The 25,763-nt window shown below is 44.2% G+C and overlaps 3 protein-coding genes and 1 pseudogene across 6 annotated transcripts in view; 2 read left to right on the top strand and 2 right to left on the bottom strand.

Moving 5' to 3' along the window:
- Positions 1-1,981: 1,981 nt before the first annotated feature.
- On the bottom strand, positions 1,982-3,184 carry LOC308501020 (spermine synthase-like; annotated as a pseudogene). Its single transcript has 3 exons — positions 3,027-3,184; positions 2,508-2,874; positions 1,982-2,361 (listed from the first exon to the last, which is right to left on the bottom strand). The product of its transcript is annotated as a spermine synthase-like (transcript).
- A 386-nt stretch (positions 3,185-3,570) lies between these two features.
- CFAP144 (cilia and flagella associated protein 144) lies at positions 3,571-10,762 on the top strand. 2 transcript variants are annotated; one of them, XM_081056570.1, is made up of 4 exons: positions 3,571-3,791; positions 4,761-4,820; positions 7,276-7,379; positions 10,228-10,748. In XM_081056570.1, the coding sequence occupies exons 1-4, from the start codon at positions 3,659-3,661 to the stop codon at positions 10,336-10,338; spliced, it is 408 nt and encodes a 135-aa protein (XP_080912696.1). In that variant the 5' UTR covers positions 3,571-3,658; the 3' UTR covers positions 10,339-10,748. The 2 variants fall into 2 exon arrangements, with proteins under 2 accessions (XP_080912696.1, XP_080912697.1); XM_081056571.1 differs by lacking the exon at positions 4,761-4,820 and having other exon boundaries at positions 10,228-10,762.
- A 2,342-nt stretch (positions 10,763-13,104) lies between these two features.
- On the bottom strand, positions 13,105-22,064 carry EBNA1BP2 (EBNA1 binding protein 2). The gene is made up of 9 exons (XM_081056569.1): positions 21,332-22,064; positions 21,165-21,248; positions 20,675-20,844; positions 20,012-20,135; positions 18,641-18,730; positions 16,937-17,012; positions 16,615-16,708; positions 14,838-15,000; positions 13,105-14,692 (listed from the first exon to the last, which is right to left on the bottom strand). Exons 1-9 carry the CDS (start codon positions 21,395-21,397, stop codon positions 14,642-14,644), a joined length of 918 nt encoding a protein of 305 aa, XP_080912695.1. The 5' UTR covers positions 21,398-22,064; the 3' UTR covers positions 13,105-14,641.
- Positions 21,638-25,763, top strand: part of CFAP57 (cilia and flagella associated protein 57) — a 62,523-nt gene continuing 58,397 nt past the window's right edge. For both annotated transcript variants that reach the window (XM_081056567.1, XM_081056568.1), the window contains exons 1-3: positions 21,638-21,732; positions 21,949-22,124; positions 24,955-25,271. In XM_081056567.1, coding sequence (XP_080912693.1) covers positions 21,968-22,124; positions 24,955-25,271 — 474 coding nt within the window. In that variant the 5' untranslated portion in view covers positions 21,638-21,732; positions 21,949-21,967. The remainder of the gene's footprint in view (positions 21,733-21,948; positions 22,125-24,954; positions 25,272-25,763) is intronic.

Below are 25,763 nucleotides of genomic sequence, written 5' to 3'. Positions count from 1 at the left end.
ATAGTCTCGGAGTTTAGAAGCACACTGATGGCCTGGAATTACCCAAGGTAACAGACGCAGCCCTAGAGAATCCCTGGGCTGGCTGGCCTGGGCTGGGCTGGGCTGTGATATGTTTAGAGTCCATATCGGGGCTCCTGGGAAACACAAGAATGTGGAGAGAAGAGGAAGCCACACCGATTCCAGCCCTACTTCCTTCTGAGACTTGGCCTAACCCTAGCCCTGTGTGGAGGGAGGGCTGCTGGACCACTGAGCCCAGGCTGAAAAAAAATGTCAGTTTGGCTGGAACAAATACAGTCTTGCTACTTGTCCCAAAGCTAATAGTGTAGCTCCTTAGCAGAATGATGATTTTCTCAGTCTTTGGAAAGTAGTGACAACTTCAGGAGGCTATTTGAACCTTGCTAGGAAAACGGACCCGTGGTTCACAATGACAAGCAACAAAGGCACTTCCCCAGCTCAGTTCAGTGTGTGATAAAATCTGTTTGTGTTTCTGAATGTTGTAAGGGTTTATGTAATGATGTAGAAGAAAATCACAGTGCCAACTGATCAGACATAAAATCAGCCAGCATTTACCAAACATCTACATCTATCCATATTGTGCCACGTACTGGTAATACAGAGATGGACCAGATATATTTCTTGTACTCAAGAAAATTAGATGTAAATACATTAGTCTAGTAAACTATTCTAGTAACTATAGATTTGGGGTAGAGCATAGCACAAAGAAAAACTGGACTAGGGGCTATAGAATCCAGAAAGGTTTTTGAAAGATTACACATGAACTCATTATAAACACTGGGTGTGTGTTCCCCAAACAGACAATGTGGGGAAGAGCCTTCCAGGCCAAGGAGCAGGAGCTACAGCAAGGAGACATGAAGTCGCTTGCTGGGCTCAGGAAACTGCAGACATGTTCACACAACTGGTATGTTCAACACCATGTCCCCCCAGACTTAAAAACATCCTGGAAACACACTGGGTCATGAATGAATGAGTGTGTGTATGAATGAAGGACGGACGGACATAGTGGGGAAGAGCACAGGCCGTGGAGTCAGTGTTTAGGTGTTTACTAAAACCAGGATGGCCCCTTTCTTTATGCTAGGCCGACTTTGGGTTCTTTTTAAAAATAAACTATATTACATAAGGTATCTAGAGTAGTCGAATTCATAGAAAGAAAAAGTAAAATAGTTGCCAGGAGCTGGGGTAGGGGAAAATGGGGAATTGTTATTTAATGGGTATGAAAAAGTTCTGGAGATTGGTCTCACAAAATGTGCACACATTTAACACTACGGAACTGTGTGCTTAAGAATGGTCCAGATGGTAAATTTTTTATGGGTATTTTACCACAATTAAAATTTTAAAAAATAAACTATAAGGCCCCCCAATTACTTAGATTAGGAAAGGATTATTCTGTCTATATTATCACATGGGTGACATGGGCCAGAATGTCTTCTTAGATGTGAAACCTCTGCTGTTTTGTAAGATAGATACAGAGGGTTTTGATTCTGGGCATCTGCTTTAAGGCGGGAAAGGGGTTTGTTTCATTTTTTTTCCTCCCTTGTAATTTTAATCAAAGCATTGCTGATTCACTCTTTTTAAATTTTTTCTTATAAGCACCAAATTTTAATATCTAAGTCGATTTTGGGGGAAAAGAAACACCATCAAAAACTTCCCTCCAGAACAAAACAATGATGTTCATTCCTCCAACAATCAAATTAAAAGTCTAACAAAATAAAAACAAGAAAAGACCACACAGAAAAAAAGTAATAAAATCACACTCTCGGGGTTCAGCGCATTTAGCAGCCTTCTCTGTGCTGTCTCACTATCCTTCAGCTGACTTACAAAAAAAAAATAGCATCCTAGCTCATCAAAATATACATTTTCCATATGCTTTTTAAAATTAACAATAATAATTGCCTGACTCATTTCAGTGTCATGTGAATGGTTAGGAAGCCTATCTGCAGCACACAGGATGAGGGCATGATCTTCAAGGCTGAGCTTTCTTCCAGAGTAAAATACCCACAACTGCAAATATGGATGGGCCCAGACCATTTCCTTGCAGAATCCCACAGGACAATATAGGCACCTGAGCTGCTCTTCATAGAGTGAAAGGGCTTCCGTCAAACTGGCACAGTTCCCCTGTGTAAAATATTTCCCATCCTGCTTCAGTACTCTCATTGAGAGGTCAAGATTCAGTCTGAGAAACTCCCATGTGGAATCTCCTTCTGGAGATATGGGGATTTGAACAGCTATCAAATCATTAATCACATAATCAAACTCTCTACCTTCTTTGGCGTACCTTTTCAGTACCTGAGCATGGTTTTCTATGAGAACCTGATAGCAGCCTCCTGTAAGATTGTCCAAGACCTTATCCAAGAACCTGTGTTCTGCTTTCTTAAAACTCTCAATATCTTCCAAACATAATTCAAAGTTTCTAAGTGATCCTGAGCTTCCTTGTTTGAATTCCTATACTTTGTCCCAGTCACTAATATTGTACAGATTGTCAAAAATAGGTCATCATAAGTTTTTCGCATGTATTTCTCACATCCATCAATCACCATTTGGTCAATCTCTAGCACAGTGGCCATCTTTGGTCTCAGTTTGACTATTGCACATAATATGTCCGCCATCTCTGCCTCCCATAATCAGTACATCTATGCCAGTGTAATTCTCCCATTGCCCATGATGGCCTGGGTATAGGCCAAATCACTCCCCACGATATTAACAACCCCCTCAAGATGAGAATATGTCCATACTGCTTCGTACATAGAATCTTAATGTGCTGATAAGGTGAAGCTTCATCATATACCACTTCAGCTGTCGTACTCAGCCAGAAGGCCATCAGCAGTGAGCCAGAATCTGTCAATGCCCCTCCTCAAACTATGGGTGGTAATCACTGACCAGAGCTGTCCTGACTCAATTCTTTCATTCTTTCTTCCATTTTGGTCAAAAGTCTGTCAGCTTTGGCTTGTGCATCACCACTATAACTCTGAAGGTCCAGTAATACCAATCCATGTGGGTAAATCCTCAAGTTGGCCAAGCTGCCATTTTTGTTGATGTAGGTTGCTAAACAGCCATGGTCTGTCATCCCCTGCTCCTGGAAAATGGACCGCTGGCCTTTCAGAATGGTCTCGACATCAGATTGGGCACCCAGCACGAAGTCCAGCGTGCTGTTCTGTGCTGCAGCCATAGTGAAGCAGGGCCTGGCCTGGGAAAGCAGCCGCGAGAGACCAAGGGGCCGCTGGCTGGGGCAGGCAGCGGTGGCCGTGAATGCCTAAAGTGCGAGAGGTTTCTGACTCTTTCCAAAATCTTTTTCAGGTAATGACTGGCCAAGGTGAGCTTCAATCAAGTCCATTACCGCCTGGGTTGGCCACTGGGCCCGAGTACTTTTCTGGCCGTATCCAGGGGCGGTCCTAGTAACCAGGCTGTTCTGAGAAGATGCGGAAGGTGAGTCCAGCGCCCGTGGGGGAGGGGCATGGAATACGATTCTGGAAGTGGGTGTGGGCGGGCGGCAGTGAGGTAGGAGGGAAGCGGGTAACGTAGGACGCTGTTGCCTGGAGACCGCCAGGACTCCGTTGCCTGGAGACGGCCCTTGGCCCCCAACTCCGCAAGCGTAGAGAGGACTGTGAGAGAGAGCCCGGCCAGATCCAACAAGGCCAAGGCCATGGCCAGGCGCCAAAAGGAGGTGATGGTGCAAGATGAGGTCCAACAGAACCAGATCTTGCGGGAATTGTACCTCAAAGAGCTACGAACCCAGAAACTCTACACGCAGTATCACGTGAATCCCCTGCACAAGGGTGAGGGGCGCCGCGGGGTGGAAGAAGGGGGGGGGGGCGCTCGGAGAAGGAGGAATCATCCAGGGTGCTGGACGGGGAGGCGGGGTTGGGGCAGAGCCTTTTCAGGAGATGCCTTTTCTGGCCTGGCCCCACTTCCTAGACTTCAGGAAGTCCGACTTTTAGCGGAGGGTGGGGGCCGGGGGGAAACGGCGAGCCGGGGGAGGTTCTCGCCGCACATCACATCAAATATATTACATATATTCAAATGCACCCAGGTCGCAATTAAAATATTTTTGTTATAAAAAAGTTGGAAGGCTTTTTATCATTTTGCTTTTGAAATAATTATATTTAGCAGGGTTTTATGTTTTGTTTCTGCTTTGGTTTGTTTTTCATAAGCTAAAGTTTAGGGTTTTTTCAGGCTTCTAATATTGTCTTAGACCTTTGGAAAGTTCAGGGGTAGTAGACTCAGGGCCCACAGTGTCCCCCTGATCAAATGGCCCTACCCTTCACTCACTCTTCACTGCACACTCCTTCAGCAGTTTCCTCTGGTCTTGTAACAGCAGCTCCTCCTGAATACCACCAAGGCTCAAATGGAGCTATCTAACATCTTTGGCTCCCTTGTATATTTCAGTAGGCCAGCGCTGTCCAAGAGAACATTCTGCAACGATGAAAATGTACTATATCTGTTGCTCCAAATGGTAGCCATTAGCCACATGTGGCTATTGAGCACTTGAAATGTGGCTAGTGTGTCTGAGGAATTCATTTTTAATTGTATTAAACTTTATTCAAATTCAAGTAGCCACATGCGGTTGATGGCCAATGAACTGGACAGTGCCACTCGAGACTGTGAGGTCCTTGAAGGCCTTATTCCCTAGTGCCCAGCACATGTGACACTGAGAAAATACTAAATGACTTCTGGCCTAAGGTGGGTCTTAGAGAAGGTAGGGAGATACTGTTTTAACGTGAACCTGTGATGCTGTTTTTCTCCAGTTCACATAATTACCAGAAAGCCCATGTCTTGGCATGATAATCTGGAGGAACCTGCAGATGGTAAGTCCGGGGGTTTGAGAATACCACTGAGGTAGAGCACATAGAGGCAACTGGCTGGAGAGACCTGGCAGGGTAGTTACCTTGGGGCAAACATCAGTCCTTTGCTTCGATCATCTGAGAACTGGACTCATACTAACCAAGCTCACAAGAGACTGACATATTCCACCATACTGCCAGTTTATTAACTTAAAAGCCAACAAAAATGTTCCTAATGGCCTTAACTTTCCATTTATTCATCCATCAAACATTTAGCTGTTACAAGCACATGTTCTGGAGTCATACTGAGTTCAAATCCTGGTTCTGCCACTCATAACTGTGTGACTTTGGGCAAGTACTTTACACCTCTCTGAGCTTATCACTTAGGGTTGTTGTGCGATTAAACAAAATAATGCAAGTGCTTAGGACAGTATGTGGCACTGGTGATTATGAAATGTTATTAATGTCATTTTCTTTTTCTTTTCTTTTTTTTTAAAGATTTCATTGGGGAAGGTGAACAGGACTTTATTGGGGAACAGTGTGCACTTCCAGGATTTTTTCCAAGTCAAATTGTTGTCCTTTCAATCTTAGTTGTGGAGGGTGCCGTTCAGCTTCAAGTTGTCCTTTCAGTCTTAGTTGTGGAGGGTGCAGCTCAGCTCTAGGTCCAGTTGCCGCTTTCTAGTTGCAGGGGGCACAGCCCACCATCCCTTGCGGGAGTCGAACTGGCAACCTTGTGGTTTAGAGGATGCTCTCCAACCAACTGAGCCATCCGGGAGCTCAGCGGCAGCTCAGCTCAAGGTGCCGTGTTCAATCTTAGTTGTAGGGGCCGCTGCCCACCATTCCTTGTGGGACTCGAGGAGTTGAACGGGCAACCTTGTGGTTGAGAGCCCACTGCCCATGTGGGAATCGAACCAGCAGCCTTCAGAGTTAGGAGCAGGGAGCTCTAACTGCCTGAGCCACCGGGCCAGCCCGTCATTTTCATTATTACTATGTGATAGTCGCTATGTGGGGTGGGGAATCTCATACCTTAGTGAAGCCTAGCACTGAGATGGTAACAGCATAGAAAACAGGTGCCTAAATCAGATATTGAGTTCTGGGAGGTATTCTTAAAGGAGTTGGTAACAGGGTGAGGAGGAGTATGTCAGGTATAGAACTGTGGAAGGAAATTCCAAGGTACATGGAAAGGCACAGGAATGAGAGAGACCATGGCCCTAGAACTGTCACTAGTTGGGCTTGTCTAAAATATACAGGGGGGTGGGGATCACGTGCGAGAATGAGGGAAGAGAGATTTGATGCAAAGCGTAATCCTTCCTGGCAAGCTTCTCTCTTTCCCCTCTACCTTCTTAGAGTAGACTATGATAGAGGAAGGATGTGGGACATATCAGAGGTTGGGGACGGGGTGTGGCGTGGGGAAAGCGCACAGGATCGTTTGGCACAGTGCAGACAGACACGTGAATAGACTAATCGAGAGAGCACAACAAAAGAAAGTAAGGTCCTTATCTGTAGTGAAGACACCAGCCTAGCTAAAGGATTGGAGCTGGGGACTTGTAGAAATGAGGAAAATGACAGATGATGAAATCTTGAAAGCCAGGCAGTAATTTATTACTAGCTCCCTTTGGTTAAGGATGAGCTCGGCTGGATGTCAGGCCCCTTTTCACTCTCTTATTCCATTCCCAGTCATCTTCCTGAGGTGGATATTTTCCTCCCATTTTACAGGAAAATACAAGTGAGGCCCAGAAAAGTTAAGTCACCTGACAAGCTGGTAGTGGAAGGTCCAGGAATGTCCAATTACAAAGCCCAGGTTCTTCCCACTGTCAAATGGCCTCTCGCAGATTGAGAACTGATAGTGGAGAAACTGAAAATGTTTTCAGTCCTTAAGCTGTGGAGTTACAAATACACCTGGTGTTGGCGGCCAGACTTCTGTCTATACAGAAGGATTTGACCTCACTTTACAGCCCTCCTCCTCCTCTCTCGGCCACACTCGCTCAGGCCTCAGGGCCTTTGTTCTCGCCTCCCGCCCGTGGTGTGCTTCTCTGCCTCAGTCTCAGGTCTGGCTCCTGCCTGGCATCCGGAGAGGCGGCCTCTCACCACCTTGTCTGAAGCAGCCAGCCGGCCTCTGAATGCCCCTTTGCCGACTCCCTTCTTCACAGCTCGCGTCACAGTCTCCACCATCGGGTTTGCTTGTATAATATATGCTGTGTCCCCTGTCCCTCCCCCTAGACCAGGAGCTCCAGAACAGGGACCGTGTCTGTCTTATCTGCTCTACCTTCAGGGCCCAGGACAGTGTCGGGCACAGAGTTTTGGCTCAACAAATATGTGTTGAAAGATGAGAGGAGGGAGCAGACCCATGTTGTGAGGCCTACGTAAGCCTCTGAGGCCCGGTGCTCTGCCTCTAAGGAAGGATGTGGCCAGAGTTAAAAGCACAGAACCACCCAGGGTTCCCAAAGCCGGATTTCATAATACATGCCTGGTCTTCCAGACAGGTTTCTGAATCTTATTCACCATGCTGCCCAGGGACCAAGGAAGAAATACCCAGAAACACAGACTGAGAGCCAAGAAATTGGATGGAATGCAGATCCCTTGGTAAGTGTGGCTCCTTTACTTGGGAAGCACAGAGGCAGTAGAGGTGGGGGCTGAGAGAGCAGGGTATGGACCAGACTGCCTGGGTTTGACCTCTGCCTACCACTAACGGTACTAGCTGTGTGACGTTGGGTAAGTGACTCAGCTCTTTTATGATTCAGTTTCCTTGGTGGAAAATGGAGATCTTACAGTACTTATTTCATAAGGTTGTTATGAGGAATAAATGAGGTAGAATTTAAAAGGTGATTAGAACAGTGCGTGGCACACAGTACCATGTAAGTGTTGATTAACAAAGGTTACTGATGCTGACGACAGACTGCCTGGTTTGCTCTTCCAGTAGTGTGGCCTTGAGCAAGTCACTTAACATCTCACTTACCTGGAACTGAGAATAATAGTAACAATACTCACCTCATTTGATGGGAAGGCCACCAGGAGCTGCAAGAAGCCTGGGAAATGGAACCTTTGGTATGTCATTACCCTAGATGATAAAGGGCTTCTGTTACTAAGAAATGCAGACTTCTGAATAGACAACTTGAAGAATTTCCTGCTGCTCTTGTCTTTTAACTCTGTTTATGTCTTTTACCACATAGAAGGTTTTCATTTTTAAGTAGTCATTGTGCCACCATTTTCCATTATAGTTTCTGGGTTTTGTACCATTCTTAGGAAAACCTTCAACATCAAGAGTTACAAAACTTCTATTTCCCCTAAGTTGTTATGTTCTTTTAACACTTGGCTCTTAGTCCATCTGCATGTTCTGTGGGTGATGTGAATTTGGAGACACTGTTCCTCAGCTGTATCAGAACTCACGTCATTGCCTCGCAGGCACCAGAATCTTACATCCCCTGTATCTATCTCCACATGGACGGCTCCTGTCGCCACCTCCTGACCCCTAGACCATATGCCTTGGAGACTCCTACTCATCCTTCGAGACAGCTCAGGAGTCACCTCTTCCAGAAAGTCCCATTAAGTGACTTCTGCCCCCACCAGGCAGAGTTGGGCACTGCTCCCATCCTTCTATAGCACCATGTGCCTCAGTGTTTCAAGGTAACAGGGTGACTCTGGAGCCAGACAGCATGAGTTCAAATCCCTGCTCTATCACTTTCTGCTATGTGACCTAAATCTCTCAACCTCCATTTACTTACCTTAAAATGGGGATAATAATTTGGACACCTGAAGGTTTGTGGTGAGGATTAGCTGAGACAATGTATATAACCTGCCAGGATAGTACCTAGCACATAGTAAGTGCTCAATAAACGTGGGCTACTATGATGTCATGAGGAAGACGAGAAAGGGCACATAGCCCCACCGACGACCATCACGTGCTGCACGTGGTCCCTTGCCTCGATCCCAGTTCTCTTTGTCCACTACGTGCTCCTTTCCCACAATCTCCCAATACCCTGTCCTTCCCTTATGTCTACTATGGAGACCTGCCCTTCCCGCCCACTTACACAACTTTAGTTGGGCATGTGGCTCTGACAGAGGGGTACTGCATGCCGATGGGAATAAGTGGCTCAAAGCCAAGTTTTCCCAGTGAGGAGGAGCTCTAATAGCTGCTCATTTGCAACAGCTCCTCTTCAAACGTGAGCTATCACCACGGAGAGATGAGACTGCAGGAGACAGGGTGAGGGTTCTAGCGGAAGCCCTGCCATTTACACAAGGATAACTGAGTCCAAGAGGGAGAGGTCGGGTTAGACAGCTGGGGAAGAGAGAAATGCTCAAAGGGAAATTGTGTGCATGTAGCTGGAGGAAAGGAGAGTTGTGAAGAAAGGCAGGTGAAGATAAAAATCACCCAAGTTAGTGATTTAGCAACTCAGAAAAGTATTATGAAGCACAAATAATTTAACTCACTATTCTTCATTTTTTAAAAAAAGATCTGACTTCCACGAGTACAGGTGTGCATGTGGAAATGTCGCATCTTTGACCAGCACAATTCACGGCAGGCTTACCACACTGTGACAGGAAGGACAAGCCCTGCCCTGCTCAGACCCTCCTAGGCCTTGCAGATAACTGCGTGGCCGCCAGATCAGTCATCACTATGGAGTTATAAAGAGTCTGCAGACAACAAGCCTGTTCACCACTGTAACTGGGGGCAATGCCAACAGATGGCGCTGGCGGCAGAGTCAAGTATAAGCAAAAAAACCCAAAACGTTATATCCAGGTGTTATACAACAACCCTAAAAGGTACATACACAGTTTTAGTGATGTGGTTGGGGGCTGAAGAGGATTGATCAGCTCCAACTTAACTTAGGATCCCTGCCCCTGGCAGTACCTCACCCCAAACAGGCAGAGAACCCCCAACCCCAATACTGAGACACAGGGAAAACCACACACTATGAACAGAGCTCAGCCTCTGGTCTAATAAAATGTGCTGAACATGTGTCCTTTAAGTTAATTGCTTCTCTAAGGTTCATGTGTCAGACTGCTCAGTCTTACTGTTCTCTGTGTAACTACTTCAACTCTTCTTCCTTCTTTCCTTCAACAAATATGTACTTGAGTACCTAGTGTGTGCTGGACACTGCTCTAGGTGCTGGAGCTAAGCAGTGACATAAACAGACACAGCACCTGCCCTCCTAAACCTTACATTCCAGTGGGGAAAGAGTCCATAGGCCTCCAATTTAGGCAGAGGACAGGGGCGGGCAGCAACTTTGCATAGGTTATTGTCATTCAGTCCTATGACTCTTGATGTCAATGTTGTCATCTTCATTTCAAAAACAGGGTTAGCAAGGAAGAGCACCAGGGGTCACACATCAGCAGATTGGGCCTGATTCAAGCCCAGGTCCTTCTGACTTCAAACCCGGGGTCTCCCCCTTCCCCACAGGCTTCTTTCTGACGCTTACACTCTCCTCTCTAGGTCAACCCAGCACGCGATGACCACAGGCTGAACCACTACAGGGTCCATCAAGACATCACTCTGTACAAGGCTAAAATGTGGAGCTTGGGAGAAGATGATCGCCACAAGTAATTTCCAGCAGTGATGTCAACCTGTCTTTAATGCCCAAAGTGAGAGCTGCTCAGTAAAGATACTTTAAAGCCCAAACTTCTATCCCGAGTCTTACATTTCTCTGTCCTGTCCGACTCCACTGGTTCAAATCCTCAATCACATAAACTAGTGGGAGAATTCCAGTAAGACGGCAAACTGCGAACAATCTCTCCTTTGCCTTCCCAGACCTCAGTAAGAGATAATAAGGGGATACAAAATGTATGAACCCTAAAGAGAGAATGGGAGAAAACCATTAGCAACCAAGAAAACTGAAGGTATACTTAGAAGTGGAAGAGGGCGGAGGAAGCCACAAAACGCAAGCCGAATGGGATACCTCTGAGCATGGAGCCCATGCCCCAGTCCTCCCAGGACTCTGAGACAGAGGGGCGGGAAGCAGGGAACTGAAAATGGACATTGGTAGACGGTCTCCAGGGTGTCCCACTCCATACTTACCAGCAGCCAGGCATGTAATATTGCTGCATTGGAGGGCTATTCTTAGAGAAATGGGAAAAGCCTGGGGCTCAGGGACACTAGGTAAAACACAGGGACACTAGGAAAGAGGTGTGAGGCTGAAAACAACCAATAAAAATCTGGAAAGGGAAGGCTGAACCCTTAACCTACACCTACATTGTATTTTCACCCTGGGTTTGAAGCTGATGAAATCCTGTCTGGAAAAAAAAAACAGCTCTAAAAAAACATCTGGACAAAGTACCATTTGAAGGTTCTATAAAAAGAGAGCCAGGAAACTTCCAGGATGGTGAACACATGGAGCTGTTGGGAGAGCAGTGCATGCCCAGGGTGGGCATAAAAGCTCCACGCACCCCCCACCCCCATCTCCAGTATCTTTTCCACATGGCTGTTCCTGAGTTATGCCTGGAAGGGTGAAACCATATTCTGCTGAGATCATCTTGCTTTTGGAACCTGACAAGATCGAATGGAAGCCTACAAACCTGAGTGGCTGAGCCCTAAGAGATAAGTTTCATACAATATGATGATGGACTAATCATTAATGACTGCATGGGAATCTAGAAATGTACCTATCTCTGAACTATTATAATCCTTTTGCCATAAGGATTCATGGCCAAAGACCAGAGGGTGACCTGTGATGTCACAGAAAGATACTTACCCTTTGTCCCCAGTTCCTGACACAGAGCTCCTGCATCATTTGCATTTTCCTAAGTGATAGTGGTGACAGGAGCACCTTTTGTACTAACGAGGTGACTCTTGGCAGCCTCTAGATAGCCTCAGGATGGGGCTGTTCCCCAAAAGACGAAGCCTTCATTAGACACTCGGAACTTTCAGTCCCACCCCCCAATCTCTGGGGAGAGAAGAGGGGCTGAAGATCGAGTTAATCACCAATGGCCATGATTTAATCAATCCTGCAGATATACTTGAGTCCTCCATAAAAACCCCTATGCCACAGGGTTTGGAGAGACAGGGTGAACACATTGAGGTAGTGGGAGGGTGGTGTGTTCAAAGCGGGCATGGAAGTCTATGCCCCACACCCCTCCCATACCTTTAAATCTGTCAAAATGTGTTAAGAGTACTTTGCATAGTTGTAGCAAGCAAGTCATTTTCATGGTCCTACACTACATTGCAAAGTGAAGACTGACTGTATGTATTTTTTAGATAAGTTGATTGTGCAAAGTAAGCGTCCTTTTTTTGGTGCTGTTGGGAAGGAGGTGAAAGCGGAAAAAATCGGGTTGCTCTATTTAAAGGAACAGAGAAACAGGGGCATAATGACCTCCATCAGAGCTAACTTTGGGATGAAAGAGGATCAGGAACCTAATCTATTGTCTAATTTACACTAGATCATAGACACCTCTCCGCATATCACATAATCCACTCTTTATGTTCTCCTCAAAATACACTCATGGTGAATTTTTAAAACTTAGTCAAATGATTAAACACCTTACTGATAAATGCTTAAGACAATGAAAAAAAGTAACCGTATTATTTATTTAGATTAAAACATTAAAAACTTTGAGAATCAAGTGTTTTATTTGTAAAACAAAAAACGAAAAACAAAACAGTGCTTGCTTGCTTTTTCTTGTACATGACATGGAGCAAGCATCGTTTCTATGCCTCGGCAAATTGTCTTAATCCTTTTGAAGTCTAGTTTCGAGTAACAGATGTGCAGTGATCAACGACTATTAGACTTTGAAATCATTATGCCTCTTCAATTTACTTAGTGGTCTGAGGACTAAACAGCTAGCAGCAAAGTTTCTACTTATAAACAGTATTGCTGAGAAACTGCTCTTACTTAACTGCACTTGAAAACAGACCCACGCATATTGGAACAAAGCAAAGCACGAACAGCCGGTACTGGGGACAGGGAACTGCTAGGCTGTTACCTTTCACTGCATGGACATGCGAGATAACAATGCCTGCACCCTATTATACTTCATTTGAAGACTGACATGGTAGAAGTGATATAAATGGGTTCTATGGACTATACTCTGAAATTAAGGAAAGTGACTCCATTTGTAAAACTCTGCTATACCAAAATAAAAAAGGAAGGAAGGGACATGGTTTTCAAACCTTTTAAAAGTACTTAGCATTAATAACTTACTTTTGGCCTTACAGCATGAACTGCTGTTAACCTGTGTTCTACTGTCTGAAAACTCTCAATATCTTCCAAACATAATTCAAAACTTCTAACTGATCCTGAGGCTCCTTATTTGAATTTCTATGCTTTGCCCCATTCATTGTACAGAGTGTCAAAAATAGGTCAAGGGGAAATCATTGGTCTTCTCAAAACATGACTTCTTTACTCAGAATTTTGTTAACCGAAATTAGTTTACAAAAGATAAACTCATTCTTTTGTACTAGAAAGTCTATATTAAAAAGGGAGACCAAAATGCATATACAGTGGGGTTTGAGGAATCACGAGGTAACAGAATAAAGGGAACACGAAAACCTTTTTTAAAAACCAAAACTATAATTCACATTCTGAGTGACATGATTGGGGACGGCATCTCGAGTAAAACGATCTGAAAGCGCCAAATGCCAGTCACTAGACCACCAGGGAACTTCAAATCATCTGAATAAGGAACAATTAGAGAAGAAAAAACTCTCGGGACACAAAGTGAAAAATGAAAGCTGAAATATATGTTCAATAAAATGATTAGAAAAAAAGAATCAAAGAAGTCTTTTGCCCAAAGTGTAACTTAAATACAAACACAAACTTAGAAGATCATCAGAAGAGGTTCAACATTTAACTAACAGAAATTCTAGAATTAGAACAAATAGGGGGAAAGTTATCAAATTAATCTTCCCAGAACCAAAGAGCTTGAATCTTTCCAAATACCCTAATCAAAGAACGAACACGGGAGCACTCCAAGGTATGGCATCATGGAAGGTCAGATCAAGGGGAGAAGAAAAGCTTCCAGAGAGAAGCCTCTCACTGGCAACATAGGAGGCTGTATAAGACAAAGAAACCTGCCTGCAACATTCTCGGCAAATTCAAGCAGCCAGATTAAAGGCAATTGCAGAAATGCAAAGAGACAAAAAATTCACCTCTCATCTTCCCATTCTTAGGGAGATACTAAAAAACAATGTAGAGCAAAGGCTGGCATAAGCTAAGACAGAAAAATACGGGATCCAGGAAATATTAGGTTGGTGCAAAAGTAATTGTGGTTTAGGTTAAAAATTGCAAACACCGCAATTACCTTTGCACCAACCTAATAGTGGAGCCAACCTAGAACGTATAAAAAAGAGACAGGGTGACATTCGTATGATAGACCTTGGTTATAGCAGAAAATTTTAAGATGGATAAAATGATGAAACATCTAACGATATAGAGGAAAATTTTACACAGAAAAACATAAGGTAATAATTAACTCAAAGAAAAACCAAAAATTGTATTCAACAGGAAGTATTATCATAGTTCATGTAGCTCTCCAGTGATTGGTATTTAAACAATCATGATGATATAACACTGGTTACTGATTTACCCAAGTCGTGATATTAACTGGCAAGATGGGAAAGAGGAATTGATGAGGGTGTTAAATCTTCATCTACCATAAAAGGAAAAGAATTTGGATTCAGTATCTAATTATCAATAAATAGAAGTATTATTTAATATGTAAAAGTAACTTCTAAATCTGTCTTAACTGAATTTCCACCCAAGGGTATATGTTTCTTTGATAAATGTTTAGTTTATTGAACGATTTTTTTCTTTTTTTTTTTTTAACAAAAGAAACCAACCTAAGGGATCCAATTGTATTGTGAAATCCCAATTCTTCATTCCTTTTTCTTGGTTCTGTGCATACAAAGATGTTGCTTAGCGTGTTCTACTCTTCATTTTCTCTCTTGTCCGTTTTCCAGGTCTCTTCTACAGAAAAAGAAATACCACATGTGGTCACACAGCAGCTTGGCCTTCTGCCCCAGGGTCAGGATACAAAGGGAAAGAAAGAGAGTGGGCAGGTGTGGGGTGGAAGAGGAGGCTGATCAGCCCGTCACCTGGCTCTGGGACTCACATTTGATCCTTTCTTGCCAGGCCTCTTGAGGCCCTTGCCATGAGCTGTCTTGGCCCGAAAGCTGGATACATCATCATAGCTGTCACGAGTGTTCCACTTGGAGCCTTTCTTCTTTCCACCAAAACCAAACTTCTGGTTTTTATAGCGTCGTTTGGCATTGGGACTGGAAAAAAGCAGTCTTACAGGTTACCCACAGCATTGCAAACTCTGATGAATCTCATGGTCCAACAACACCCTAAAGTATTCTGTCTGTAAGTAGATACCACTGTTACCCAAAAGTTCATCCTTGGCCCTACATTTCTATTTAACAAATTCCCCAGGCAAGCTCATCTATTTATAGTTTTAACCACTAGAGCAGGAAAACAAAGCAAGAACCAGGAAAGGATCCACATACAATTTGTGGCTCACCAGTTATCTCTGGAAAGCTTTCTATTTTAACTAAACCTTCCTAAATTATCCACAGTTGTTTCTAGTCCTTTCAGGGATATATACATGCATTTAATATTCAAATGTAATAACTCTTAAAAATGGCCATCCCACAGGAATCTCAAATTCAGCATTACAAAATCACATGTTGTCTCCCTTCCTAGTCTGGTTTCACTTCCTACAGACATGCCCTAGCCACTGGACTAGAAGCCTGGGAATCAGCCTTGATTCTTATTTCTTTCACTCTCTACACCCAATTCAATGACCGAGTCCTGCTGATTTAACCCTTTGAATATTCGTTCAATCCATTTTCTGTTCTCTACTTCCATGACTACTTTCAGATCATCAATGCTTATATGTACTTTTCTAATAGTCCCCTAATCAATTTCTCTGCCTCCCTCAAGTCTACCATCTACACAAGAACCACTGCAATATGAATATGACCTGCTCATTATTTTGAGTAAAGCCCATCAGTGTCTTCCCACTGTCTCCTGGATAAAGCCCAAGCTTCTCAACTAGGCAGACAGTTTGCCTCTGTGACTGGGCCCAGATCCCCCTCCAAATCCCCCTTACCACTCCTTGCCTCACACTGTATTCCCAGTGATACCAAAGGCTTGCTGTTCCTCACATACAAACCTACTGTTCTCATCTCTAAGCTTTTGCTCATTTATGTTCTTCCTTCTTCCCAAAACTTGTGTCTCTCCTATTCTCGTAGTTAATTCTTACTCATCCTTCAGGCTAAGCTCAGGTGGGTGCCTTCTCCAGGAAGCCAACCCCAGACCCTGTTCCCCGGACCGTGTCAGATATTTCTACAATGCGTATCCTACTACTCCCTAAACGACTCATCATAGCATTTACTACATACATTACACAGCAATGGTTATTACAGGCCTGGTGTCCAGGAATGCATAAAGGTGAACTAAAAAGCACAATTATAATAGTCAACATTATCCCTTTGAATCTTCATAATACTATGAGGCACATACTATTTCCTTATTTTCACAGATGAAGAAATTAACGTTGAAAAAGGTAAAGTAACTTGCTCAAAGCTACCCTACCAGTGACTGCCTGAGTCCAGATCTGAACCCGAGGTCTGCAATCTTAAACATCACACTGTGAGGTAAGGAATTCACTTGGACTAAGCATTCACTTAAAATGTGTCGAATCCTTAAATCACCTTCCTTTACTCTTCAAAGACTGATATGGCTAAAGACACCCATCACAGACGCCTGTAAGTCTTGGCCACAGGCAGCAGTTACACTTTCTCCATTCTGAGGCCACTCGTCGTGGCAGTCTACTTGTGAACTGCAGGCCCAGGACACACCACAAAACAAAACAAAACACTTAATACCCCTTCTTCGTCTGCTGGCCTTTAGCTCCTTCCTTCGAGCCCCGTGCCAAAGGTTTCTGATCTCCGTCAAGGAAATCCAGTTTATCAGAGAAGCCTGCGAGTGAAGAAGTACTTTGATCAGCACCATCACATTTTATAAAAAGTTTAAACATCAAAAGAAAATTGTTGTTTACTGAACTGATTGTAAGAGGCACATCCTGCTCCCCATCCCGCTCCCAAACCTTAGGCCCAATAGTTCCACATCAATCCAGGCTCCAGGGCACGAGGTGTTAGAATTGGCAGGCAGCCTGCTCCCCTGCATCTTCAGGAGAGACATACTGACCTTTCTGGTATTTCTTAATGGCATTCATCATGTGTGTTTTCTCCCGCTGCCTCTTCTGAAGTACCTCTGTTTGCACCTGGGACATGGACACAGGACTGTCACAGCCATTCCAAACCATCACTGCAAATGTATACATTCTCCCAGTGATAACACCACCACCGCTGACTGTGTACTGTGTGCCCAAACCATGCTAAGGCTCTAAGTACATTCTCAGTTTAGCTTTTCAACAATCCAGTGACATAAAAATTCTTATCACCAACCCACGAAAACAGAAACAGAGAGGTTAAGTAACTTGCCCGAGTCACACAGCAGGAAAGTGCAGAGCTGAGATTCACACTCAGGCAGTCTGCACTCTTCCTCCATTACACAATCCTGCCTACAAAACTGTCCGGCAGCAAATCATGTTTAAGTGCACATCCAATTCTCCCCATTCATTTTATTTGGGCAGATTAAATATCTAACCTACAGTTACTAGGCATGAAAGTACTAACAGAAAAAAACAATCTCCCTGAAAAACCAAAAAGCTTTAAGGACAAAAGGAGATGCTTTTCCTCTAGGTCAGTGTTCCTCAGTCTCCACACTACTGACAGTTTAAACAGGATGACTCTCTGTTGAGGGGTGGACAGCCTGTCCTGAGCATTGTAGGATATTTTGCAGCCTCTCTGCCCCCTGCTCACTAGATGCCAGGAGCACACTCCCCACCAAAATGTGGGAACCAAAAATGTTTCCAGACATTGCCAAATCACCCCTAGCTGAGAGCCACTGCCCTGAGGTTTCCTCAGATTAGAAACAGTGAGCTCATAGACCTGACTGAATTGGATCTGTTTTAGACAAGTTGTGAATCCAATTGCCATGCCTTTGGGTTGATCTCAGTCACACAACCAGGTCAATCCCATAAGTCCACAGCTGCCTGTATGCAGAGGATAGGAGGCTCTCTATTCATACTCCGCTGAATCTATCAGTGAAATGACTCCGAATGAGGAAGCAATTCAGCATGCAGGATTACAACGTTTATGTCCAAAATGTTGACAAAGTCTCAACACTCATGCTGATCCTCCTCACGAACATTTCTTCCCACAACCCTAACTTTAATTCCTGTCATCTTCCTTCTTAGGTGACCATGAAATAAGGAAGAAAAACCACGAAAAGTTTCATGGTATGCTGCTCTGATTTTACATTAGAACTTAGTCATAGTTCTAACACACAGGTGTCATTTTTTTCTCAAACTGGATGACAATCAATGACATGATTCCTTTAAGGACTTTACAATCAGCTAGGCCAGTGATTCTCAATAGTATGCATACTGGAATCATCTGAGAAGCCTTTGGGGGAAGGGAAGAAAACATACATGGATTCCCAGAGATTCTTCTGAAGCCTAGAAATCTATTTTGAAAAATTTCCCTAGGTGATTCTGCTGTGAGATTAGGTTTGGAAACCTCCGATCTGGACCCAACTCTTCACTGAATAGATGTGCAAACTGAAGCCCCGAGAGGTGAATGACTCTCCTGCAGTTAACACACTATTCCTGGTGACACACTGGCATCAAGAAAAGATTGAGTTCATGAATACTAGCACACACACCGCACTATGAAATAACAAGCACATGACTGAACACATACAGGGCATGGAACAAATCAGATCACGCAATCTGGCCTGATAAACACACTCGGCCTCATCCTATCCCCTGCACACTTTCCTTCTCACCTTCTTTCCGTATTTCCTAAGTGCTCGCAGTTGCTTAGCCTTTTCAGACTTCTCCATGGCGGCCTGTTTAGCTTGCAGTTTCTGTCGAATCTAAAACACAAAAATGTTGTCAGCTTGTTAATTGAATCTGGGATGACCACTAGTTAGGGTACACTGGAGCAGAAAACAGATATTCCTGGGCCGGCCCGGTGGCTCAGGCGGTTAGAGCTCCATGCTCCTAACTCCGAAGGCTGCCGGTTCGATTCCCACATGGGCCAGTGGGCTCTCAACAAAAAAAAAAAAAAGAAAGAAAACAGATATTCCTAGTTCTGCAAACTATGGAGCTCAAAGGAACCTTGACAATCCCCTATTCCAAGTCCTGTGTTTTACACCTGAGGCTAATGAGGCCCAAAGGCTGAGCACTTTGTCCAAGATTCCAAACGTATCAGCAGTGGAGCTAGAACCTGCAAGCAACCTTCCCATTCCCACTGCTATTTGTTCCATTATACAAAACTGCTTGCAATTTTGCCAAGAGAAACTAACTTCTCCCCACCCCTACTGTCTGCAGACTGAGGTTAAACCAGCATGCAGCCCCAGTCCCCTTCTCCAATATACCACGTACACATTAAAAACTCCAACAGATATCAGGCACCTAGCCTTTTTCATCAAACATACACATTTTAGTTAAAGGATGAACAGTTGTCAGTGTGAATGTACAGAGATGTGTCTGGGCCCATCTCTAGATTAGCTTCCCTAAGTACCGCCAAGATAAAAGCTCCCTAAAATCCAGCTTATGACCCAAGGGAACTATGTCAATACATCTGAGATTTTGGCAATTCTCTTCCTCCCAAAGTTAAACGAGGACCAAGCTGTACCTAACTCTAAATTATACTACATCTCAGCCATACATTATTCCCTCATTTTACCAAAGAGAAAACTGAAGCCCAGAGAAAATGAATTGTCTACAAGTAGTAGCACTGCCCACTGGCAATGGCAGGAGAACTGTGTTTTTTCTTTACAACATGCCATGATCATGGCAGCTAGGAAATGCAAAAGGCCATGTTTACCTTGGGGACCACACTTCCAGTTCTTTTCCTCCCCTTAATTGTTTCGTTTTTGCTTTTTTAAAAAAATTTTATTAAAGAAGGTCCACCACATAGTATTTCAGCCACCCCCCCCCTTTTTAAATTAGGCAAAAGTCATCCTTACATTTATCTAATTGGTGGTGATTGGCACGAGTGTGAAGTAGACAACAGAGGTGATAATTGTCCTCTGACAACTGGTTCCCTATTATTAGGCTTAGTGTTGTAAACAGAACAGGAGGCAAGCCAGCTGAATATACTTAAGTACAACACCTTGGCTTTCCAGAAAAAAACCTTCCCTGTTTCTTACCTTCTGCATCTGCTGATCAGACTTGGCCATCTCTGCAAAATAATCAGTGGGCCGCTTGGTAGGGACTTTGAGCTGATGGAGGCGGGGTAATACTGCAAGCACTGCGGCCTGGGCCTGACGGTAGCTGAGGATGTAGGACAAAGTGTGAAATAAGCTAAGGGGGAGAGAGGCCTTACATTCCTTCTCACTGCTTCTCATGAGTTACCCAAGGTCAGAAGGACTCTCCACATCTGACCTCCACCAGCAAGAACAAACACACAAACAAAAACACACAAATAAAAACCTCATTAACTTGGTATCTAGGAAAAATTGAACGGTACACTCTTTTAAAAAGGTAGGGTGATAGGGAGTACTGCTGAAAATAAATTAATAGTTTAAGAGAATGACCACTCTCAAAGTACCCACTAACTTACAAAACTAATGCCAATTATGAATTATTAGGCAGTCGCTCAAAATGTCTATACAAGAAACTTCCAGAAGCAAATTTTTGTTCTAATAGTTGAATGTACAAAAAACTTCAGCTCCTTTTAGTCCAAAGAGGCGTCCCACCCTAATCCCAGGCTTCTGATAACTTCTGAGGAGTCCGGGCTCCCCACTTTCCTTCTCTCCTCCCTCTCTAGCACAGGGACCCACAACTTCTCCCACATTTAAAAACAAACATACAAGCTCATCTCCCGCTGGAAGTCATTTTCTGGATCAACAGCTTTCTGATCCTTGTCCTGAGGTGGTGACTGAGGTCCACTGATTTCTGGCACCGGACTGAGGGTGACATCCAGCCTTTCAACCCATTCCAGATCCCGTTTGAATTCAGCCAAACACTGTTTCAGGCCATTCTAAGAAATTCAGAGAGGGTGACATCCAGCCTTTCAACCCATTCCAGATCCCGTTTGAATTCAGCCAAACACGGCTTCAGGCCATTCTAAGAAGTTCAGACACTGAGCTCCTACGAAGGGAACCCTGAACATGTCTCTTTCAAGCCCAGGGCGCTAGGCGAACCGACAAAGTGCTAACCCCCAATACCCCGACAGGTAATTGACCCTCTTGGCAACAGGCAAGCTGTGTCCTTTCTGGAACAAGAACTCGGCCACCCCAGCACATTTCGTTGTGCTCATCTCACGTCCGCGTACCCCCTGCACCAAGCGCCCGCGCTCACCACGTCGTTCACTGCCTTCTTCGGCCCCTCTAGCACGACATTGAGGCCTGGCTTCAGGAGACCTCGGGAAAAGGCATCCTGCAACTGCAGGACATAATGGGCGATAGGTACCAGGGGAGTAAGGACCTCTCCCCGCGCCCAGCCACGCGAGCTCGGCTGACACCCACCTCTTTGTCTGTGACAAGAGAATCATCAGACTCTGAGTCCGAACCTGAGAGCGGAGGAGTGTCCATCTGGCAGCGCGCACGTCCAACCCGTACCTGGGGAAGCGGAGTAGGCCGAGGCGCGCGCGGTTGGAAAAGGGCACCTCTCGCCGCAGCCGCCGGCCTTCAGTCCTCTACCTTCACGCCGCGGCTCCACGTGGGACCGAACCGCTGCACAGCCCACAGCTCACTACTGCTGCCGGACTTCTCGATCTGGACTTCCGCTTCCGGGCCCAGACACACTTCCGGTTTCCCGTTGCTATAGGAACCGCTCCGGCGTCTCATAGTGCCGAGGTTGCCCGAGAGCCGTAGTACTACCCCGGGACATACGTGTGGTCTGGTAACTCGCGGAGGAAAAGCGAAAGGTGAGAGGGAGTACCGGGAGGTGGGGGGATGTCTGGAGGAGCACGAAGCCGCGAGGGTGCAAAGGGAGGGAGAATCCGGAGCCTCGGCGGGGTAGTGGGTGAGGGGCGCTGGAGCGGGCGGTGAGGAGGGTTGGGGGCGTGGTGAGGGGCGTGTCCTGGGCGGGGCGGGGCGGCGATGCGCTTCTCCACGCTCAACTACGCGCTCGGTCTTTCCAGATCTCTTTGGCCAGGGACCATGTCGACCGTGGTAGCTCAGTCGCACCATGTTTTTGGTCTTCAATCCCACGTGGCCAACAATATCTTCTTCTTCGATGAGCAGATCATTATATTTCCTGCAGGAAATCAGTGTGTGAGGTACAATATGGATCAGAAGTGGCAAAAATTCATTCCAGGTAAACCCCTTTCCCTCCTGACACATACTCGTACATTAACCTTAGGTGGCAAATATAGCCCCATAATCCCAACACGATGATTGAAAGGAAATTTTTTTTTTGGCCAACTTGAATAAACGTATAGTTTTCTAAATGTAGAAGGAATACATGTCTGCTTGCATTATTTAACATGTAATCAATCACACATACATAGTTCAAATCACATGTAAAATAATGTTAATTTAAAAGTTTTTTTCCACTGTGATCTAATGAAAAAAAAATGTAAAGAGTGTCTTTTCATGCATCTTCAATATCATTGTGTTTGTCATCGCCAAGGCCACTTTTTGAGTTGTCTAACAGTTTTTCAGAGTATACCACCTTCATCCCAGCACCTTTTTAACTCATGTATGATGAAGACACTGGAGATTTTATCCCAAGTCACAAATAACAATTTGTATAATGTCACATTTGTTTTTGTTCACATTGCTCCTATTGATATACATGATTTCTACAACTTAATTATTTATTCCCCTTTTTCACTCTTTGTTGCGTATAGTTTTACCACATATGTGTAACTCCACGTAAGATACAGTTTTGTTTTTTTGCTATTTACTAACTTTATATAAATGGAATCATAGTATATGTATTCTATGATTTGCTTCTTTGGTTTAACATCATGCTTTCGAGATTATACATTTTGATATATATTACATGCATCTTGAGTTCATTTTATTGCTATGTAGTGTTCCGTCCTATGAATCTAATGTCTCAAATGTGTCTATCTATTCTGGTGTTGGTGGACATTTGGGAAACAAGTTTTTTTGCTGTTACCAACCACACTGGTATAAAATGTCTTTGCATTCATGTATGCTCATCCGCTTGTGCAGAGATTCTCCAGGACACACAGCCAGGACTAAAATTACTGGGTAAGGTGGTAGTACCAATTTACACTCCCACCAGAAGTACATGAGAGTTGCCATTCCTTCACAACCTCGCCAACCCTTGGTATTGTCTAACTTCCTAATTTTTTGCTAACCTAGCGATTGATTTTATTGGTTTTAGTGTGAATTTCCCTTAATGAGAATATTTTTTTTACATGTTTATGGGCTATTCCTATTCATTCTTCTGTAAGATGCCTTATTAATGTCTTTTACCCATTTTTCTGTGGTTTTGGGGGGTAATTTTCTTACTGACTTATGGTATGGTATCTTGATGGAAAGAAATTCTTAGTTTTAATGAAGTGAAGTTTATCAACATTTTCCTTTTTGTGTCTTGTTCAGGAATTGCTCCCTAACCCAAGATTATTAATATATTATCTCTTTTATGCTTTATACTTCTGCTTTTCACCTTTGAGGCTCAGATTTAGGAGGGTGCTTAGTGTGTTAGGGGAATAGCAAGGAGGCCAGGGTGGCTCAAGTGAAGTGACTGGAACAATAGGCAACGAGAGATGAGGTAGAGAAGTAATGGGGAGCAACATCACTTAGGGCTTTGTGGATCATAGACTCTTATTCTGAGTGAAATGAGAAGTCATAGGGGTACTCAGAACAGCATAACATGGTCTGACTTAACAGGTTCGTTCTGGCTACTGTTTAGAGAGTAGATGTAAGAAGGGGTAAGGAAGGAAGCAGGAGACCAGTTGAGAGACTATTGCTGTAATCCAGGTGAGAGAAAATGGTGTCATGGAGCAAGTTGTAGGCAATAGGGATGGTGAGAAGAGATCAAATCCGGATACACTTGGAAAGTGGAGGTGACAGATTTTCTCAGAGATTTGATGTAAGGTGAAAGAGAAGAAGTGGGGTTTTTGGCCTGATTAATCAGAAGGATGGAGTTGCTGTTAACTGAGATAGAAGACTTGTCCAGAAGGCACAGTAGGCACAGAGCCTAGGACCCATGATACATTTAAGGATAGAAGAAAATGTTTTAATTTTAATTTATTTTAAAATCAGGAAAAAATGAATAATAATGAACATATCAATGAATCCAGCCTCGATATATTCCTCTTTATACAAATGCAGTCACAAAATATAATTTTTAACATTTTTAATAGAGGAAGGTGTCCCTGAAAGCTAAAGTACCTAAGGCCCACGAAATCATAATGTGGCCCTGATTGCATTTCACAAATAAGGTATTTGCACTTTAATGTTTGCCTCAGGCGCTGCTATCTAGAGGACCATGCCTTTCATTCTCATGCTTGTTACTTCAAGGTTGCACGATGACTGCTGTATTTACACATATCACCTCTGTATTCCAGGAAAAGGGGGATAGACTGCATCCATCCTGGTTTTCAAGAAAGCACAAGCTTTACCATAAAGCCAGTCAGCAGACTTCTACATCTATCTCATGGACAGAATGTCACATAGATCACCTATTTGCACGGGAGGCTGAGGAATCCAGTGGTTAGCATTTCAGCCTTGAAAGTAGACGGAGAGTATCGAGTGCTGCCTGCTCAGGGCATAAAGGCCTCTGTGATCTGATCCTATTCCACCCCTCTAGACCCATTTTTGGTCATCCCTGGCTCACATGTGATGCTCTGGCAATATCCTACTTTCTCACATTCATACCTTCTCTCTTCCTGCCACCTGTCCCACTCCCTTCCCTGTCCCACATTGTCCGCCTCCAGGAATCATTCTCTGACTTCTCCTCCAAGCTTCGCCTCAGGGAGGTACCCATCCTAGTCATTTTCCTAATACCCCAGATGTAGTTGTACCAAGGAGCTTGTGAACAGAACAATGACCTGTTTCTGCACTTTTCTCCTATTACGTCGGCCGTGCCTACCACTGTGGCTGCTTCACGTTGAATCTTGGTGAAAGCTTCATGTACCCTTATTCTCCCCTTTTATCTCTGTTTACAGGCTCAGAGAAGAGTCAAGGCATGTTGGCCTTGTCCATCAGTCCCAATAGGCGGTACCTCGCTGTCTCAGAGATGGTGCAAGAAAAACCTGTCATCACCATTTATGAACTGTCATCCATCCCTGTCCGGAAGCGCAAAATCCTTAATAATTTTGACTTCCCAGTTCAGAGATTTACTTGCATGGCCTTTTCTCCAGACTCCAAATACCTGTTGACTCAGACATCACCTCCAGAGTCCAACCTTGTCTATTGGCTGTGGGAAAAACAGAAAGTAATGGCCATTGTTAGAATCGACTCTCAGAACAATGGTGTCTATCAGGTACCTCCCAGCACAAGTATGGTGCAAATTATAAACAATAGTAAGAGCTGTCTCTTATTGAATGTTTTCTATGTACCAGGAGCAGTGCTGATTTCTGAACATGCATTTTTAAATTTAGTCTCACAACAACTATATATGGTATGCATAATTATTATACCTATTTTACAGATGAAGTTCCAAGAGGTTCAAATCACAGAGTAGTGAATAGCAGTGCCTGTCTCCTTTACTCTGGCCCAGAACTGCTTTCTGGTCACAAGTCAGGCCCAGAGGTGGACTGATCAAACTCGCTCTCTCTTCCTGGTCCTGACCTCTTTTCAGCAGTGTTGCTGGGCAGTGGGAAGATTTCAGGGATGTGATGTGAAGCGTTACATCTTTAATAAGCTGTTAATAAAATTGCAATCATGTGGGGAGCAGAGTTTTCTATCATGGTATGAAGGCAAAATGAAGAGCACCTGTTAAGAAGCTGGTTGACTGCCTCGGCCATGGATCCCA

The sequence above is a fragment of the Rhinolophus hipposideros genome (genome assembly GCF_964194185.1).
Source record: "Rhinolophus hipposideros genome assembly, chromosome: 8".
Taxonomy (NCBI): Eukaryota; Metazoa; Chordata; class Mammalia; order Chiroptera; family Rhinolophidae; genus Rhinolophus; species Rhinolophus hipposideros.
Note: the sequence above shows the minus strand (reverse complement) of the source record. Positions and strands in the feature narration are given on the sequence as shown.